This window comes from Typopeltis vanoorti, chromosome 12 (assembly GCF_054136105.1).
Source record: "Typopeltis vanoorti isolate ZY-2024b chromosome 12, IOZ_Tvanoo_1.0, whole genome shotgun sequence".
NCBI classification, from domain to species: domain Eukaryota; kingdom Metazoa; phylum Arthropoda; class Arachnida; order Uropygi; family Thelyphonidae; genus Typopeltis; species Typopeltis vanoorti.
Window position 1 is genome coordinate 60,660,573 of NC_143560.1, and position 22,337 is coordinate 60,682,909.

Genomic DNA, 22,337 nt, shown 5'->3' on the forward strand with positions numbered 1-22,337 from the left:
GAGAAGCTGGTTCACAGAAAACCAACTCAATGGGGTGTTTGCAGTTATTTTTCTGCTTTAATTTCAAAAGCAACATTTTAAGAGTTTAATGCACTAAAACACAAAGGCAGGGTGAGCAACCTTTTTAAGTGTGAGTGTCAAAATCACCAAATCTTTGATGCAAAAATTTTCTCACGTGCCAACTGAAATTTTAGGAACATATTATTATTTAGTGTCTTTTAAGTATTGGGAGAACCTTTTCAAATAATCAAAAATCACACTGGAATGGTAAAATTAAAGAATATTGTAGAGTAATTATTGTCTAAGTATCTCTGAGTGATTATATATCTGATCATATTCATTGACAATAAATATTCCCAATCCATATTTAATGACTTAATATTTAATTAAATCTAAATCCACATATACATATATATATGTGGATTTAGATTTATGTGTATATATATGGATATATAAATATATATATATATATGTGTATATATTATCCACATACTTTATGTGTATAATATATACACATATATACACACTTTAGGAAATCGATAAATTCTTCACGAAAGAAAAAAAATATAAAACAATGGTAAAGGAGTCTGGCCACATCTGGCTGCCAAGGTGAATGATGCAACAATTGAACAGGACAAACTTGTCCATCAGTATATTGCTTAGATAGATGGCTTGGAAATGGGATGTTTGTTTCATTTTCTTATCACTTATTATTACTAAAACAGTTGATAGTGTTTGTTTCTTTATTGCATTTTATTTGGTATCAATCTACTTAATAAAATTGTATTCTATTAAGTTAAAATATACAACTCAGCGAAGACGTTGGATATGTATTTGTTTATTTAATTCTTTTTTTAAGGTTAGCCTGGGTTGCATGCCGGAAAAAACTCGTTGGCATGCCATATTTGGCAAGGGTGCCAAGTGTTCCCCACCCCTGCTCTTAGGCAATGTTCCCTCAAACTTACTTAAAATATCAAACAATATCTCAATTTAAACACAATAATAAAATACTCCACAAGTAGAATATGTTCCTTTCTATAGCAGACACCATTCACAAGAGTCAGAGTTAACTAGCAAGTGAGAGTAAAGTCACTTTATGTAAAAAATTGAAGAAATGTTCTCCCCAAATTCTCAGAGTCGCAATGTTTTGAGATGTCTAAGAAAGATCCTAAGCTTCTCAATGTCAGCAATGGGAATAAACGAGGATACTCCTTTCCCAGGCATATGATTGTGAAACACATAGCCACTCGGCTAACCGTGCAGACAAATATATAATCAATATAATAAATTGTCCACTATAAAAAAAGTTTTCCTTGTGGACCTGCTGAGTTTTTTGTAATGAGAGTCAACTGCATTTGGCCTGTGAGTCCTTGAATGTACTGCTGGCAGAATCTAGAACTTCTGATAAAAGTTTGAATAAGTTGCTATTGTTTTTGCATAAGATTTCTGTCAATGGTAGTACTATTATTTTTTTTATTATTATTATGTTGTTTTATTTTTTTAAAGTCAGGATGCCAGTCATTACTGTGTTTTTCAAAGCCCAAGTTGTTTTTTTTATTAGATTTCTTGTTCAAATTGTTATTAAACAAGAATGTTATGTGATTTTAAGATATTAACTGACACTGATAGCCAAACTTAAGTTGATTTGTGGCTACCAAGATATATTTGTTACATTAGATGAATGAATGTCAGAAGCTGTTCAAGAGTACATGTGTGTGTGTGTGTGTGTGTGTGTGTGTGAGAGAGAGAGAGAGAGAGAGAGAGAGAGAGAGAGGAAAAATTTCTGTAGGTGAGAAAATGAACAGTGACAGAGTGAGGTCCATTTAGTTTATGGAAGAGTGATGTGAGTACTGAGATATGACTGGGAATGAGATTAGTGAGAAAGGTAGAGTGGTGGAACAACTCATTAAAAGGAGAATCTCAATGGGGAAAATGTCAACAGCATTGATGAGAGAGTGAGCTTTCCACTTTCTCTTAAAAATGAGTGAATGCAAACCTGCTTGCTAAAAAGTTAGGTAATCTGGATCTCTTGCATTACAGAGGATTGATAATGAGTTAGCCAGTATCATGCTAAGATTGTTCAGTTATTTTTAACTCATATAAAATCAGGCTTTCATCCTACCTGCAGAAAAGGCAAATTCAAGAACATGCAAAGTTATCACATGTGATAAACAGGCCTCATAGCCTTTAGTTGCTTCTGTAATTCGAAACTCATCTTAATCCAACTCTGCACTAGATACCAAATATGGCACTTTTCCAAGCGTCTACAACAGGCCTCCCACAAACAGAGTTATGAAAATAGTCTTCCCCCTAGCAAAATCTATCCACATAGTAGATTTCCAGCCTGTATGAAAGTGGTATAAATTAAAGATGCCAAAAAATTATACACTTGGATTAATCCTCATCATATATACATTATCAGATCTCATATTTCTATCTTTCAAGGCATTTTTCACCGTATCAATCTACCTATTATCTTGGTCTTCCTCTGGGTTTTTTTCCTGCCAAATTGGCAGAGAACACTTGTTTTGATAATCTGTCCTCGCCCATCCTATTTAAGTGACCATACCACCTGAGATTAGCTCTGCTAATGCATTCCTGGATGTTGACAATGTCAAGTTCTTTCCTAATATCCTCGTTTTTAATATGATATTGCCATTGATGCCATCTGTTCACACCTGTAATCTTTCTCAGAACACTCATATCTGCAGTCTCTAGTCTTTGGTCAAGTATTTTACTTCTGCCCCAGCTCTCAGATCCATAAGTTAAAACTGGTTTGAACACTGTCTTGTATACAGCTAATTTAGTGTTCCGACTAATTTCTCTCTTATTCAATATCAATTTATTCAATTGACTTCCTACCATAACAGCTTTGTTGATTCTGTTGTCTATTTCCATATTTATAATTTACCATCTTCACTAAAAATCATGCCTAAGTAACTGAAATGTTTTACTTCCTCTATAGTTTCTCCATTCACAATGCATTTAATATTTCCAGTACTTCTACCTATTTTCATTGTCTCTGTCTTGTTATTGCTAACCTTCATACCATATCTATTACAACAGTTATTCAATTTAGTCAGAGAATCTTGTAGACTTGTAGTGGATTTATTTAGAAGTACAACATCGTCCGCATAAAGCAAAGAGCTGACATTAACATCTCCAATTTTGATACCAGATTTAATACCACTTTCCTTCATAAAGTGATCCATATAGATAATGAATAACAGAGGGGATAATGTACATCCTTGTCTCACACCAGATTTAACATTAAACCATCTTCCTGTACTTCCTTCAATTCTAACTGCTGACTCACAACTCAAATAAAGACTAAGTATTGCTTAATATAATGCCCCAATGACACATATAACTGTAGCATATTGAATAGCTTCTCTCTTGGCACCTTGTCATATGCCTTTTCCAAATCGACAAAACTTAAATACAGATCTTTGATATATTCCCATGCTTTCTCCACTATTTGTCGTAAAGTGAAAACTTGATTCTGACAGCCTCTATTTGGCATGAATTAAGCTTGTTCTTCACCAAGCTTTTTCTTCCACAATCCTTCTCAACCATTTTTCAAGTATACTTGCATAAATCTTACCAAGAATACTCAGTAGGGAAATACCTCTGTAATTCTCAGATTCAGTATTATTTCCCTTTTTATATATGGGTACTATGAGAGCTCTACTCCAATCATTGGGAATTCGAGCCTCTATCCAGGCCTTCTGAACTATGCAGTGCAGTCACTGTAAGACTTTTATACCACCATTCTTCAGCATTTCTTATCGAATGTCATCTACTCCAGATGCCTTTTCACATTTCAAGCCTTTGATGGCTTTTTCCACTTCAAGTATGGATATGTATTCCTGACTGTATGCCTGTTGAGTGTTTTTTACCACTGTGCTGTCATCACTGCTTGTTTCATTTAGCAATTTTTCAAAGTAATTACTCCATACTTCTAGGATATCTTTTTCTCCCGTTTTCATGTCATCTTTATCATCTCTAACTCCTTTTACAGCACTCTTTCCTCCATTTCTAAGCTTCTTCAACAACCTCCAGAATATTTTGCCACCTTCTTGATATTTATTTTCTATATTCTTGCCAAAGTCCTCCCATGACTTTTGTTTAGCTAGTTTTATACAGTGTTTAGCATTCTTGCATTTGTCTCTATATTCTCTAAGAGCACAAGCTGACTTATTTGACAGGAACTTTTGATATGCTTTCTTTTTTTCCTTCACTGCTTCTTTAACTTCCAGTGTCCACCATGGAGTTCTGATTTTCTATCCTTGCAGACAACCTCACCACATGCCTCTCTGTTGCTGAATCAATGAGGGTTTTCTTCAAGGCTTGCTACTGAATCTCCAAGGTTTGGTTCCTGTTCTGAAACTCTTTCATTTTTTCTTCAATATTCTTCGTGTATTTTAGTGTACACTTCACATCTGAGAGCTGCTCAACTTTTATTCGCTTTAAAACTTTCTTACATGTTATTCTTTCATTATGAAATTCAATTTTATCCTTACTCTTGAGAGACATTTGTGACATTATAATTAGAGATTCTAAACACGTTAACACAAGAATATTTTAATATTTGCCAAATATTTCAGTCTGAAAGTAACAGACTATCTTCAGTGGCTACATAGGAACAGTTTTTAACAAGATGGAACACCAACAATTGATCATTCAAAAGCAGAATGAGCTGCGTGATGTTACATTGCTAAGCATTAAAGAGAGGAAAAATTTCATCAGTGATGACTAGGTATTAATTAACAATTTCAATTTTAATTTATAAATAATATTAGAATAATGTAGGAATTAAAAGTCTCAATTTAAAAAAATAAATAAATAAATAAATAAAATTATTATTATTTAATGTGTTATCCTGATTAAACTTTCCCATATTTTTGATAAGGATATACAGTCATTTTGATTCAAGTTAGGGTGTTGAAGTAAGGCCTCAGCACTCTCTTTGAATAGGCGTTCAAATTTATAGCGATATCTGTGTAGAAGGCGAGTCTTGGAAAGAGAATGTTGTGGCTTGTCTCTATCTCGTGCTGAGCCAATCCAGACTTATCGGATTTATTGTACAGAATGTATGATTGATGTTCTTGAATTCTTTTTTCTATAGAGTGTCCTGTTTGTCCAAAGTAGGACAGATTGCGATTACAAGGAACTTGATACACACCAGGCAAAGACATAGTTGAGCATTTATCTTTAGAAGAGGGGAAATAAGTGGATATTTTGTTAATAGGTATATAAGTGGCTGTTAAATCATATTTCTTCAGAATTCTTGAAATTGGTTCTGAAATCCCAGAAATATATGGAATTGGAAAACTAGTCATATTAATTCTTTGTTGTTCTGGATTGGATTGTAGGAATCGAACAGATGTTGTGTACTTTTTTACTTTTTTTGGAGAAGCCATTTAATTTCATGTGATGTTTGTTATTTACAAATTAAGATTGAAATTGTGAATTAATACCTATAACATAGTCATCATTCTGATGAAAATTTGCCTTTCTTTAATGCTTAGCAATGTAACATCACGTGGCTCGTTCTACTTTTGAATGATCAATTGCTGGTATTCCACCTTGTTAAAACAGTTCCTATGTAGCCACTGAAGATAGTCTGTTAATTTCAGACTGAAATATTTGGCAAATATTAAAATATTCTTGTGTTAGTGTGCTTACAATCTCAATTTTATCCTGCTCAAGACTAAATAGTGATCACTTCCAATTTCAAATCCTCTGTACACTCTGGTGTCCTGCACCAGGGAGAAAACATCACTATCAACAATAACATAGTCAATGAGACTTTTCTTCTTTTCTTATTCCTTGCCTCTTCTCTCCATGTGAATTTGTGCACGTTTTTATGTTGGAACATGGTGTTAGTAATAACCAGTCCATGTCCTGAGCAGAAATCCAACAGATATTTGCCATTATTATTAGCTTTGCTCTTTTCTAAAAATTTTCCCAATATATTTTTGTATCTCTGACAATCACTTCCTATTCTGCTATTTAGATCCCCAACAAGGACCAACTTTTCCTTTTTCATTGTGTCAGTAGCTTTCTCTAGAGCCTCAAAAAATTCCTCCACTTCTACCTTAGTAGAGCCTTCTGTGGGACCATAGGCACAAATAAGTCTCATTGTCCAATTCCCCATTCTGATATTTGCCCACATCACTCTACCTGAGACTGCCTGCCATTCAAGAAGATTAACCTCATATTTAGTGTTGAATACTATGGTTACTCCTTCTTTTTCTTGATTTTCATGACCTGAATATAACATTTTGTATTTATTGCTCAGAAAGATCTCACCAGTTTTGTCTTTTTTGTTTCAATCACCCCTATTATGTTGATCTGGTACTTATCTATTTCCTCAGCTAGCTCCATTTCTTTCCCATTCAGGCTTCTTATGTTGATAGTGCCGATCTTTAACTCTGGTGATGTTGAGTTGGGGTGTGTTTTCAGATTTGTTCCTGTTTCAAACAAGGCTCCCGTTAAACAACAGGGGCCTTGGTGAACCTTGCTTAACCAAAATTTCATGCTAGCGACGCCCCAGCCAGCATGAAATTTTGTCATGTTGTACCATCATTTTGTATTTTGGTTTAAGCCAATAAGAATACAATTTGGTCGGATAAATCTCAAATTGCCAGCCCATCCTCGTTCGTTCAGTATCCAGGTATATACCCAACAGGGTGTACCCCGAGAAGGTGAGGATGGACATTAGGCCAGAAGCCATGGTCGGTTCTCTGCATTCCTCTAAAGGCTATGTGGAGGTCTCCTCTCAGTTCTACAGCTTTTGACCCTTAAGCACCCCAAGTATTTAATATGCATATGAAAGTATAAATATTTTGTTATTTCAAGGTAATTAAACATGTTGTTTAACCAAGATTAAATAATAAAAAAAATCTATCTATCTATATATGCATACATACATACATATATATACATATATAGAGAGAAAGACTCTGAGAGACTGATATAAAGACTAAAATGTTGTTAATAATTATAATTAAAATTATTTTCACTCAAAGTAGAAGTGCACAAATTTCTTACAAATGCTGGTGCCATAAATTGTACACTATACATATCAGGAGTACTTCTACACATTTACTACAGTAAATTCTGATCTCTACGCCACAATTCAGAAGAGTTCCGATAACCTCATTAACTATTCCATTTCTTGCAAAAAAAAAAAAATCAAGGGGGAACTTATCTTTCTTTTTTTCTTTCTTTTTTATTTTTGTGACAATATGCAAATATCTAAAGATGAGTTTTCTCTTGGCATAAACATATCACAAGTCTATCACTTCCTTAGCATCAAAGTTGGTCTCTTTTATTCCATGCATTCTTCATGTTTGAAGCCTAGTTAATTCTATGACAAGGCAGTTAATCCTATCTCCATAGTGTATTATGGCTGTCAATTATTTACATTCTCCTGACCATCTTGCAGGATCTGATCAAGTAACTTGTCATGTTTGAAACATAATTAATGCTATGTTAGGGTAGTTAATTCTATCTCATAGGATTAACTGTTATTATCTTGCCTTGTGTACTGCTATAATCTGAAGATCTGATCAGTTTGTCCATCTTGCAGGATCTGATCAAGTAAATAATGCTATGTTAGGGTAGTTAATTCTATCTCATAGGATTAACTGTGATTGTCTTGCCTTGTGTACTGCTATAATCTTTGATATGGCACAGTATGACCTTTGCAGTCCTTTCACCATTAAAACCATAAATCATCATCACCACTTTTCATTATGGCTACTTCACTTAGAAGGATACCATTTATAAACAGATTAAGGGTACAGCCATGGAATTTAGTTTACTCCTTTATCCAAGTGTAAGCAAACAAAGTTTGTGCTTGAAGTATCTTCAGGACTGAGGCAACTCGTGGTAAAGGTGGACCTAGCTCTTATCAAACCTGGTCTTAGTATCTCCCATAGTGCAAAGCACATCTCTTTGCGGATATGTATAATGCTATTCATTAAGGGAAGAGCCACTATCCAGACTGGTTTCAACTTTTATTGAACGTTCAAGTACAGGTCAAACTCCAGAAACTCAGTGTTGTTCCCTTCAGTAACAGGCTCACCCTGCCACTGAGAAGAACTCTCGGCGTTGGCTCTATCCCGTGGCAGGCTCACCCCACCACCAAACATAGCTGCTCATTTGCTCATATGTCATCTGAGAGGTAACAGCAACAGCCGTGCCTCAGTTAACTTCGTGGACTACAGCATTGCCATTCATGGTGATACTAAGGTGGAAGCAATGGAGAAGTCATATTTACCTATGCGAGTTGCCACCTTATTACTAAATTACCCCGGATTTAGAGAAAGATGTTGGAAGATTTTTTCCACTTGGTTAGACCGTAATAAATTTAGTTTAATCCTTTATCCAAGTGTAAGCAAACAAAGTTTGCACATGAAGTTACTTCTGACTTCTGAATTACTTCGACCTTGGTATTACTTCTGTCTCCCACTGATGAGTCCTCAATAAAGGTTGAAACTGGTCTGGGAAGTTGTCCTTCCCATAATGCTTAGCATTATACATGTCCTTAAGGATATGTGCATTGCATTATGTGATGTTAAGGCAACTGATGTGAAGTCATTAGCCTCGTTATACACATAGCCCAGTTATGAAGTAATTTCACATGCAAACTCTGTTTGCTTACACTTGAATAAAGGATGAAATCAAGAATATAACTTCTAGGCAACTTTACTTTGTAATTTGGCTGCATGACTACCGATTTTAAAGCTGGTTTGGCTTAGATATCTTGATGATGTATTCATGATTTGGTTACATGGCTATGAAATCTTGAATGCTTTGGCAACAACAGAAATAGAAAAACAAAATTTACTGTTTTTGGATAACACTAGTAACTTGCTTTCTGCCTGGCAGTCTCTCATTCAGCATTTATTGCAAACCTGCACATAATGATCTCAAAAAAAGAACAACAATAGATCAGAACACCATTTGTTAAAAACGGATATAATGAAAAGAAAATAAACAACATACTTCACAAAAAGATAACATACCAAAAAACAAAAACGATTTCAGCAAAGCTAATCCTGTATATTAAGGATCCATCGGCAAAAATAAGTAATAATCTAAAGAAATAAAACAAAAACCATCTTTAAACCTACTACAAAATTAAAGCATTTGTTCAGTGCATATAAAGACCCTGCCCCACTCCACACAAATATTTAATTTGGTATCCAGGAGTATACCAAATTAAATATATGTGTAACCTTCCATATTGGTGAAATAGGATGCACAGTTGATATCAGAAAAAATGAACAGAAAAACAATATCTGCCTAACCATGGAAAAACAGGCCTTTCCAAACATTCACTGGAAACCTTCCATAGAATTGATTGAAAAGGCACTCAACTCTTATGCCACAAGAAGCTGATATGAAAGAAAACTTAAAGTGGCACATGAAGCATTCATAAAACAAGCCAAATTTAATAAAAATTTGGGAATATAAAAATCTTGAACTTTTAGTACAATATATATGTATATATACAATCCCACATGCACATTCTCAGATTGCCTAGAGTACTGTACCTCACTATACATAATGTAGATTGCAACAAAAAAAAAGAAGAAAAATTAACATCAGATATTGGCAATATAACTTTAAAGAGTCAACACGAGATCCCAGTGCATTTATATATATATATATATAGAGAGAGAGAGAGAGAGAGAGAGAGATAAGGTACTGTAGGATAAATACCATAGCTCAAGCCAATGAAACAAAGCAGGAATGTAAAGTATCAATATTAAAAGTGAAGTGTATGAAACAGTTGTCATAAATAAGACTATTTTGATTTGCTGGTATAATTATTAATCTTATTGGATTATTTTTATTTTTATGAATGTTGTATATAAAATATTTTACATAAAATATTTATTTAATTCTATATTGTATTTATTTACTTTAATTTTGAGTTAAATAGCATGGAAGTTATGTGGCATACTATGGTATGTTGCTATTGCTGTAACATAGTAGTGTGTATATAGATGTACACTGCATTGAAACAATTTAACAGATATCCCTGTCCCATGGGCATGGTGCATTGTGTCATTCCTCCAATTTATAGTGACTATAAATTGGAGGAATGTGATGCTCCCAAGTCAGTGAAACTGTGTCTAGTTGAAACAGCTGCAAGAAAGGAACAAATGGAGTTCAAAAGAGGTGTTGTGACAAGATGCAATGTTGTAAGCCTATCTATTCAGTAAATTGGTGACAAACTGGACAATCCCAGGTCAACAATCAGTGATACCATATTGAGATGCAAGAGGGGAGTCAACTGCAAGTGCTACCTTCTTTTGACAACCCACCACACTGATCGTGATCATAGGATGCACAGAAGGATAATATGTAGAAACCACCATATGTCAGCCAACATGTTGAAAGTGGAGTTCTGGACATCGACTGAAACATGAATCTAAACAAAAACATTCAAATCCAAGGCTCACAGCATGGATTTCCATGGTAGGACTGCAATATGTCAGCCCACATTAACAGAACCAACATGCAGCATCATCTTCAGTGCAATGAGCATGTACAGTGGGATGTGGAAGCTTGGAAAGCTGTGTTATGGAGTGATGAATTATGCTACACCCTCTACCAAGCAGATGGATCGGTTTGGGTGTGGCAGATGCTCAGCAGGTAACCCCAATTATAAAATTCAGAGGTGTGATGATATGGTCCTGTTTTTCCTGATTTGGCCTTGGATCTCTATTTGTGGTGTCATGAAGACTAAACGCCAAAAGATATCTGAACATTCTGGACAATGCAATACTTCCTATTTTGTGATGTTTCTACAGAAATGACCATTGTCTCTTTTAACGAGATATGCACTGTGTCATAAGGCTGCTACTCTGTGTAGTTTGTGGACTTGACTGTCACCACACTTCACTGGCCTCCAGAGAACCCTGATCTCAATCCTAGTGAACATCTATGGGATGAACTGGAGCATTGGGGGGGTCAAGGGACGTTTGCTCCAAAACAGTCCAGGACTTCATCAGATGCTTACAGGAAGAATGGTCCAAAATTTCCATTGATTGCTATTGTGTATTTGTGGGAAGTATGCCCTGTAGGACTGCTACAGCATCACAGCAAAAGGATGTCCTACATCTTAAGGTGGGTACCATGGCTGTTTGTTCCTCACACTATAATGTCCACTGACTTCTTTCCAAGCAGTGTATATATATATATATATTCCTGAACATGACTTCAGTGCAAAAGTCAAAATGTAAAATTTTATTATTAAAGTTTTTATCTCAAAGAGTAATTGATTACATATATTGAATTTCTCTGCGTGGTTAGCCTAGTGGTTACGCTCTTTGCAACCATATGCCTGGGGAAGGAGTGTCCTAGGTTTGATTCCTGTCAGAGACTTGAGGGGCTGAAGGATCTTCCTCAGCCATAGCCACATTAGCCGGTCTTGGGCATGGAGAGCAGAGTTTTTCCCCCAGTTATTTCTGGGGGTTTTCCTCCTGCAAAGCAGGCAAACCAGCCTCGTGAACACACGCTTCGACAGACATAGGATACTACTGGGAATAAGGAGCAACCAACCTATTCTGCAGGATTATCTGTTACGGAAGCTTACATGGTAAAATGCGTAGGCCTGCACGAAAGTGTAACATACGATGACGATATTGAATTTATTCATTCCCGTTACTACTATCTTTTGGAACAGGTTTTCTTAGATGTACTTTCTAATGAGTATGATCTGCAGGTCTTCAAAATCCAATGTTAACAGGTTTCTTCTTTTTCCTCAACTTTTTGTATCCATCTGCACTACATATACACTAAAATTCAACCTCTCAACTGTGCAATTACCATAAAAATCACTTTTTAAGAAGAGATAAACAGAGAGAAAAATAATCTGTACACTTATTAATAACAAGAACAATATTTTCATGAAGTAATAGCTCAAATTTCATTGTGGTAATACATGTTACAAACAAATATGGCAGAAAATCTATGATTGGATAAAGATTAATAACACAGTCCAACACAATTTTTGCTGACTTTTATATGAGACTTGTTTTTTACTAATTTGGGTGTGCTAATTTCAAATATCAAACCCATTTTTCTCTATCACGTTAGGTTTTTTCCTCTGTGGCATTTTCTTTTTGCTAATTTGTAAGTTTTTGATAGTTTTAAGGAGGCGGTACTATTTAGAGGATCAAAAAAAATCGATTTTTTTAATATTATTTTCTCAAAGTATGTACTTTTAAAAATCTGTTCCTAACTTTTTATCAAGAAATTTGAAAAATTCCCGAAGATATAGCCTATTATTCAAAGCGGTGCGCAGATCAGAATCGGAGCGCTCATCGCTCTCGCTTGTTAGTAAACGAATAAATGCGTAAGAACCTGCAACGGCACGTACTGCCGCTTTGAATGCGAGAGAGGCTGATAATTAGATACATAACTACTTAACAATATTCATTAAAAATTACAAGAATATTTATAAAAAAATAACAATTTTACTTACACATGAGCTTCAGGGAATAAATTTTTGTTTGTAGCAATTTCTGCTGTGTGTTCTGTTTTGGCAATCCCTTTGAATACTCCAACAGTAGTCGGCCATCATGTGAGAATCCCATCTTCCTTGGTACCGATCTTCCATAGTTTTAAGTCTTGATGAAATCTTTCGCCTTGTTCATCGCTTACAGCACCTAAATTCTCGGGAAATCTACCAAGATGACTGTATAGGAAATGAAGCTTTATGCTCATGTTGCAACCTAGGCGCTGGAAATTTTCAAGCATTGTTTCCACTAGATCTTTGTAATTGCACGCTTTTTTTGTTTCCAAGAAAATTATTCGCAACCATCGTAAACGAAGTCCAGGCCTCTTTCTCAATTTCGTTCATGGAGTTGATGAAATTTGGGTCTCACATTAAAGTTCTAATTTGCGGTCCATCAAATACACCGGCTTTAATTTTTTCATAACTAAGTCGTGGAAATTTTTCACATATGTATTGGAAACAGTCACCTTGTAAATCTAAATCTAAAGCAGTATGTTAAATCTAAAGCTTTAACATACTGCTTCATAAGACCTAGTTTGATGTGTAGAGGTGGAAAAATGATTTTTTCTCTGTCGATTAAAGGTTGATTTATAACATTCTGTTCTCCAACATTTAAGGATATTCTAAGAGGCCAATGTTTCTGACTCCAGTGTTGGTTTCTAGCTCGACTATCCCAGAAGCATAGAAAACACGGAAACTTTGTATATCCTCTTTGAAAGCCAAGTAAAAAGTTCACCATTTTAAGATCCACACAGATGATCCAGTTATGGTCTGTATATTTAAACAACTTCAGAACCCTTTTAATGTCCTTGTATGTTTCCTTTAAGTGGACTGAATAGCCAATAGGCATTGAGCCATATACATTCCCATTGTGTAGTAAGACACACTTGAGACTTCTGCTTGAACTGTCAATAAATAAACGCCACTCATTTGGATGATATTGTACAACACTCATTTCAGTTAGTAAACCTGACACATTGTTAAAGTAAACAAACCCACACTCGTGTTTAAAATATTGTACAAGATTACTTTCCCTGCTACGATAAAAAGTTATCTTCGTATCTTGCTCCAGTAAGTTTTTTTCATTTAATCTTGAAGCCAACAATTCCGATGATTCCTTTGATAGGCCCAAATCTCTTACTAAGTCATTCAATTCCGCTTGAGTAAAACGTTGTGGTCCAGAACTAGAAATTAAATTTTCATTGTCTAAATCAACATCCGGGTCTTGCTCCTCAAGAACATCTGACATATCCCGATCATGCTCGTTCTCAAGTAAAGGAAGTCCTTTATAAATTGGCACGGCTATTTCATTGGTATGAGCAACTGGCCGAATTGCTGAGTCAAGATTTGGATACACAATTTTTTTCTTATTATTCTTATTATAACCAGAAGTCTGAACTAAACAAAAATAGCAATCATCTACGTGATTTTTTGGTTCATGCCAAATCATTGGAATGCCAAAAGCTAATTTTTGGCATTTTCCCTTGCTCCACTGTCGTAAATTTTCTACACATGACTTACATACTTTATTTGGAGCCCATGAATTGTCCTGATCTGCAAGTTTTATGTCAAAGTATGCAAAGTACACTTTCTTAACGAAATCAGTGATATTTGTCCTTTGACTGGGAACAGTAAAGCTGCCACAAATGTAGCAGAAGGAATCTACACTATTGACACATTTTCGAGTAGTAGACATGATGTATTTTCTTCACTGCCGACTAACATGCAATTAACAAGACAAAAAAAACCAGAGACTTTATTGAAATGTTATAAGTGCTCATCATACTTTCACGATCAATTAACGATTGACTGATTTCAATCGTTCTTTGTCCGCCATGACGCATATAGCATTTGTTTGTTTTAGGCAGTTGTCATCGCCTACTTTTCATCACCTAAATGTATTAGGTCGGTTATTGGCCTCTCTCGCATTCAAAGTGCCAGTACATGCTGTTGCAGGTTCTTACGCATTTATTCATTTACTAACAAGTGAGAGCGGTGAGTGCTCCGATTCTGATCTGTGCACCGCTTTGAATAATAGGCTATATCTTCGGGAATTTTTCAAATGTCTTGATAAAAAGTTAGGAACAGATTTTTAAAAGTACATACTTTTAGAAAATAATATTAAAAAATCGATTTTTTTGATCCTCTAAATAGTACTGCCTCTTTAAAACTATCAAAAACTTACAAATTAGCAAAAAGAAAATGCCATAGAGGAAAAACCTGACGTGATAGAGAAAAATGGGTTTGATATTTGAAATCAGCACACCCAAATTAGTAAAAAACAAGTGTCAGATCATAATCAGTAGAAAAAAAATTTTTTTTGTTGGCCAGTGCAATCATTCTGATTAAGAAAAATAATCTGTACACTTATTAATAACAAGAACAATATTTTGATGAAGTAATAACTCAAATTTCATTGTGGTAATATATTACAAACAAATATGGCAGATAATCTATGATTAGATAAAGATTAATAATCATTCTGAGGAGAGTAATTTTTTTAAAAAGGACACAAACAGCTATATATATTTACATGTTGAATAAACATATAAGACTAAGGTGCAGATATTCACAATAAAAATGAACAAAATTTATAAGACCTGCAGAGCATACTCATATTGTTCATGCATACTTATGAAAATAATACAATTAAGTAATTAAATCTTTCAGAAAGATAAGTTACTCCTCAAAGCATGCAGCATTCTCAAAATATCTAAGCAAACTCATTACTCTGAAGATGGCATGAAAAACACTGAATAAAGATGCATTAAAATAACAAAAAATATTTATACACACATCTAAAAGAGTATGCAGCCTTTTATCATCCAAAACAGAAGTAAGGAATTCTCTATCTTTTTGTGATCCATCAGATAAACAGTGGATGGTATCTAGGCTATCCAAAACCACTGCAACAGCCCCTATTAAAAATAATATAAATTCCTTTAATATCTTGCAGTAAAAACATTAAATTCCTTTGGTAAGTGGCATGCATGATTTTTGAAGAAATCACTGAGTATTTATAGAACAGGCATTTATTTATATTATATGTTAAAAGAATTTTAGAAATAAATATCCATTTCTGCAGTATTTTTAAGAGTTCTCAATAGCAAAAGCACATCAACAATAATGAAATAACTTTCATTTTCATGTGATTTCAACATGTCAAGGAATTCAATAAGAGTGAACATGCATGTAACAGGAAAAGTAGTTGGCCATATGCTCACATTATGTTAGGTTCATCAAATACAGGTGTTGAACATTTTGCTGTTTTCCAAAAGGTAAAAAGTCATGCCGTCTCCACTTAACACTGACTAACTGAGATACGCAATAAATTTTCTATAATCAACTTTGTGCAATAAACTTTATCTGAGACAAAACTATTATTTTTAAGGAAATTACACCATACACTAAATATTATTATAACTTTAATATGTCCTAGATTTCATAATCTTTGATGATGGCAATGTAATGTTGCTGAAATATAGTAAGTATAAATTAAAGTTAAAATAAAGTTAAAATTATGTACATGCAGACACTAATACTGGGTAAATGAAGCTAGAGAAAGGCAACCAAAGTCATACCTAGAGTGCTAAATGGCCCTCCTAGTGAACAAAACTGGATAGTCTTGGTCATTGGGCTGAACATCTAAGGATGAGAGCTTCCCAAATTTTGGGCAGTTTCGTGCACCAAAATTTGTTGAGGTTTGGAAAGTTTCTCAGGGATGATGCAAATTCCAGGATTAGCCTATCATATTTGTATTTGCTGTGGTGCAAGAGTGACCTTCTCCAGAATATTTTGTTGTGAGTGTCCAAAGCATCTTCAACAAGCCTACAGTAACCGTAATATTATTATTAACATCTGACCTCAATGGAGTCAGAGACTTATTGTGGGAGGTACATACCATCGCACACAATGCTCATCCAACTATGCCTTAAACTGATTCAATATGTCTACATTCACAACACACCCAGGCAATGCATTCCACTCACCATCCACTCTCCATGCAAAGAATCTACTCCTCACTCCTCTGCTCACACTCTCCTTATACAATTTCCAGTGATGGCCTCTTGCTCTACCCACCTCTTTCATTCTGTGAAAAATCTCCTCCATATCAACCTGATAACTCCTGACTAGCTTATATGTCTGAATCATATCTTCCCCTCTTCCTCCTATTAATGAGCCTTTGCAATTTAGTTTCTCACAATCTGTCCTTGTACTCCACATTCCATGGATCACCTTTGTGAAACTTCTCTAAATCCTTTCTAACATATCCTCATCGCCATGAAAACCCAGCAGCCAAGTCTGTACAGGTGTCGATCACCACTCCCAGATATCTCATCTCCTCTACCTCCTTTAAAGTTTCCCCACCAAGTGTATACTTTGCATCCCATCGCTGCTTATCAAATTTCAAAACCTTACACTTTCCAACACCGAAATGTCAGTTCAACTTACCAGCCCATTCATACAATCTATTCAAGTCCTCCTGTAAGGCCATAACATTCTGCCTGAATCTACATTGTTCTCCCCAATTTTGCATCATCTGCAAACAGCTGCATATCACTAGTTAAACCCATCCCAATATCATTAACATACAAATTGACCAACAATGGTCCCAAAATTGACTACTGCAGTACAACTTTGTGACCTTCCTTTTTCAGGATACTGCACCCCAATATGCAACTTTCTGATACCTATCTGACAGCCAGTCACTGATCTAACTGTCTAATCTGTTATCCAGTCTCATCCATTTCGGATTATTTAATAGCTTGTCATGTGACAGTCTAACAAATGCTTTTGCAAAATCTAAATATATCACTGTATATATGCTTCTCCTTTGTCATTTTTCAGCTTGTTACAGTACATAAGTAAGTTAGTAATATATGATCGCTCTTTAACAAACTATGCTGACAAGCACAGAGAATACTGCTGTTATCCACCCATTTCTATATCATAGTTCTCACCAATCTTTCCAGTACCTTCATCACAACTCTAAAAAGACAGATTGGCCTATAATTTGAAGCTACAGCCTTATCACCACCTTTATGCAGTGGAACAATCTTATCCTCCTTCCACTCCCTTGGAACCTGTGCTGTTGTAAGACTCTTATTAAATAAGCATGCCAATGCTACTGTCAATTACCTGGAACATTCCCTTAAGATATGTCATGATATCATTAAATCCAGCTTAATGACATCAAATTTATTTATTTCCTCAAATACCTTCTGCTCACTCACAATTAAGCCATCCTCTCCTATGTCCTCTACATAAGTTTCTCACAATTCCACCCTGATGAGGATGAAACACCCTTATAAACTGATCACTGAATACCTCAACAACATCTTCTGCAGCAGTTACCATTCTATCATTTTCATCCATTAACATCATCTTACCATAATCATTCTTCCTTCTACTTGCCAAATATCTAAAAAAAAACTCTCTAGGGTTTTCTTCCCCTGACTTTCCAATTTCTGCTCATACTGTACTTTTATTTTCCTTACTAACTGAGTCATTTTCCTGGCTTGTTCTTCATGTAACTGATTATTACCATTATTCTTCTTGTACTGCCTCTAAAGTACCTTCTTCTTCCAGATTTCATGCTTAAGCCCCTCATTTATCCATTTTACATCTACCTTATTCAGCCTTTTGGCCTTCGGAATACATTCACACACTGATGCTGTTCTGTATTTCTTTGTCGGTTTCCAAGCAGCATTTATTTCCTTACTGCTCAACTTCTTGTTCCATGCTATAGTGCCATGCTGTCTCCTAAGCTTGTTATAATCACCTGTCTTGTACTTCCACATATATCCTTTCCTCACAGAAGTCTGCATATGGCTAGCCACAATCCAGGTGATCACTCTCACCAATGGGAGGAAAGTGTGAAACTCCACTCACAATTATATCCTCTGATGAAATGATCAGATCTAAGACTCTCGATCCTCATGTGCCCTCCTTTTCATACTGTCTGAGATAGTTATCTCTGAAGAACTCAAAAAATTCATTTTCCTTAATCGCAAATGCTAAATCTTCATTCCAATATATACTGCCATAATTAAAGTCAGCACAATAATTACCCTTCATTCACTAATCCAAGTTGTGTATACATTTCTTCATCACCACTCTCCACATCCCCTTGCCTATAGCAACATCCAACTAAATATGCCTTCATGTCAACCTCCACTTAACACCACACTGCCTCATAACATTACCACTATTTCTCTCTTTCATATCTACCTTATGTGGACATAATTTCCTTGCTGTCATCAGTAGCATTCCTCCTACCTTCTTGTTCTTTCTATCCTCGTGAAAAATACTCTATCCTTCCATTTCTATTCCCATTAGGATATCATCTTCATTCAACCATGTTTCATTTATTCCAATGATTTCGGGACAAACTCAATCAATGAAACCATTTCATCTTCCTTATTTCTGACACTTCTGGCATTTGTAAACAAACACAGCAGTTCATTTTTAGGTCTATAACCAGTCCTATCCAAGCCACTTGTTGGTTGGGATTTCCTCACCGCAGCTGATCTTGCCCAATTGCTCAACTACCCTCACACTCAAATTTTTAAAATTTCTATAGAAGTTGATAGTGCAAAATTGCTTTCTGGCTTTCACATCTTTCTCTCATAGAAAATTCTCTTCAATGCTCATAATGACGTATTGAAGAGAATGAATTAACAAGAAAAACAAACACACAAACCTCCTTACTAAACGATCATTTTTTTTTCTGTTAGACCCAAGCATTTTGGCTCAAGTGTATTTCAAAAGTATCAGGATCAGAAAATCACTACTTTGAAATTTGTTCTATTATTCTAATAGATATAAATAAGTGCTGCTGTCATGCATACAATGCTGTCCAATTTTTTTAAGTAGGCATTGCAGTAAGACAATATTTGATATAAGACAAGAAAATTCACCCAGATCTCACTTCTCTAGCAAAGTATTTTAAAAATATTTTCAAAAGGGTAAATCACGCAGTCAAGTAGTATTAGCTGTAATTTTCAAAGTTCCAAACTACAGAAAAGTCTGAATTCTAAGAAAAAGAAGAACCCAACTGTCTTCCAATATCATAAAAATAAAATAATACTGCAAATAGTTTGTAATTTTTTGAAATAAAATGTACAAACATGAAAAAGGGTGAAATAAATGTCCCATAATGCTTAAATGTACTCCATCAGTAGTAAGATCATGTTTTGAAAAGCAATTTAGATATCTCAAAATAGCTAAACATATTTGCAGATAACATAATCAGAAAATCATGTTTTTGATGAAAGTTCTGTGGAATGTAAACATGTCTACTTATAGAACATAAACATGTTTCATTTGGTATTGTAATATAGGATACTGCTTAATTCACTATAATAATTTTTTTTTTCAGTGACAGGAATTCTGAAAGATTATTTGTAATCATACTTACCTGCTGAGGTTACTTCATCTTCCACTTCGAATTCAGCACTACCATCTACTGATGAATCTGTATAATAACTGCTCCATTTGGGACTGGATACTGCTGCTAATACTGCCCCCTTAAAAATAAAAAAGAACATAGAGTTATGATTATTTTTGAATCACAAAAATTCCTCAATATCACATACACTTCAATGAAATTACAGTTTGAAATTACATTTCAAACTTCAAACTCAGCAATCCATATTCCTCAACCAACTGATTTTAGGAGTAATCCACAGTTATGATGTACTTTTTTAAATATATCTCTAACCTCTCTTCATAATTTCTCATCTCAGCTCAAAACAACTATATTCAATTTCAGCCTACATATCTGGTATATACAAATCACATCATCTACCACAATTCTATAATCCTGTCTATTGTACTATCAACAAACTGATTTAAGAGAAACAGATCTAAACCAATCCTACAGAACCTTACAAGAAGTCTGATTCTCTTTGTGATGACTGCTCTACCTCATATCTCTGATTTCTGGTATCTTATAATAATAATAATCTGAAGTCTGGCCTGGTTAGCTGAGTGATTAGCATATTCACTCTCCTGCCAAGAGGCTGTGGGTTTGAATCCTGCCAAGGGCATGGATTTTTGTGATTGTCCTTCCAAGTCTCTGTGGAAAGGATATCTGTGACCCTAGCACATCCCTAGTAACTGCAGTTGTCCCCTGCCGAGGGGCTGTAAAACTAGACAAGAAACCAATGGATATGTAGTCCAGTGGCACACTTAGCAATGCACTGGGTGAAGGGAGAGACAGCCCCATTCAGACACCAGCTAAGGGATAATAAAAAATAATCTCATCTCATCTCATTTTCCTTTTACCTTCTTTTACCTTGCAGTGTTAAGGGTTTATTAAGTATCAGACCTCAAACCGTTCACAGGATAAAGTGGTCAGCCCTACTCCCTGGTGTATCCTATGTCCTGAAGTGTTGAGTTCTCAAGGCCAGTTTTCCTGCTTTTGCAGGATGAAAAACCTCAGAATAAACTGGGGAAAAAACCCTACTGTCCATGCCCAAGACCAGCTAACTTGGATATGGCTGAGGAAGATCCTTCAGCTCCTCACGTCACTGACAGGAATCGAACCTAGGACACTCCTTCCCCAGGCATATGGTTGCGAAGCGCACAGCCACTAGGCTAACCACGTGGACATAAAAAATAATAAAATAATAATCTGAAAAGCAACCTCATTAGGTATCCGTTTACACTCAGCTCACTCAGGTGTGTTTATCATGAAGTCTAATATGAAATGCTTTTGCAAAATTCAAAATATAATCAAATATGAAATCAAAATGAACACTGAATTTCAGATAACATGTGCTAATATCAACTGAATCATTTATTCTGCTTCTCATTAATTTATTCAAGGCCTTAATTGAATATCCAGAATAAAAGATGGCTTGTGCAAAAATAATTTTAATGATAAGAAAACAATGCAAGGGATTTGAGGAATTTTCTGAGAAAAAAAAGAAAGATGACAGTGCATTTGGAAAGGTGGTTAGCGAGTTGCCTATGGCACAAATGAATTGAGAATGAGATAATAAATGGTATGGTTGTTGAGTAATACAATACAAAAGACATGCAATTCGTGAATACAGTAAGTCCACAACCTACATGAATTTGAGTTACGCAGTTTCATAGATACCCAGTAGAGGTCTTCAACTTAGACCAGCAATGCCCTCTGTCAAATGCACTTTACACACAGCTCATGGTTGTCACTATGATTTTGTTTGTTTCTACCATGAGCACAAATTGTGTCTTGTTAGTGAACTTATGTAGTACCTTACTGAAAACAAAATATAAACCGTAAATATTTCCTGGGATATGGAAATGAGATTAGAATTAATACATGTATTCACACTGATAAAAAGAAATTCATTATAAATATGGAGCCTAAAGCAGATATTATTAAATGACATGAAAAAAGCTTGTGGTATATGTATCACGAAATTGATGATGATAAAGGTAATAAGTTTGCAGACATTGTACAATGTTACAAAATGAATGAATCGACTGTTAGAACTATTACAAAAGATGAAGTTTGCATTATGTAACCAGTGCAATCCATGATCAGTTCCAAGAAAAGAGACATTAATAGAAGAAATGAAATATATATATATATATATATATATTGGCGATTTGGATTTAAGACATGCACCAATGAATGCTGATATGTTCATATTGGAGGCTTAATGGATTGTATACAGCACTCAGAAAGGATTAAAACAGAATTTAATACTTCCTATATATTTCGTTTCAGTAAATGAGACATCTTCAGATATTACAAAAAAACTAATGTAACATCAAAAACAAATAACACACAATACTA

The 22,337-nt window shown here is 35.0% G+C and overlaps 1 protein-coding gene across 1 annotated transcript in view; it reads right to left on the reverse strand.

Annotated features, from left to right (window-relative positions):
• Window positions 1–22,337, reverse strand: part of LOC150100826 (peripheral plasma membrane protein CASK-like) — a 710,225-nt gene that overhangs the window by 413,629 nt on the left and 274,259 nt on the right. The window contains exons 9-10 of the mRNA XM_090401913.1: window positions 19,965–20,073; window positions 15,341–15,462 (exon numbers count right to left, since the gene is read on the reverse strand). Of these exons, the coding sequence (XP_090258039.1) occupies window positions 15,341–15,462; window positions 19,965–20,073 (231 nt within the window). The remainder of the gene's footprint in view (window positions 1–15,340; window positions 15,463–19,964; window positions 20,074–22,337) is intronic.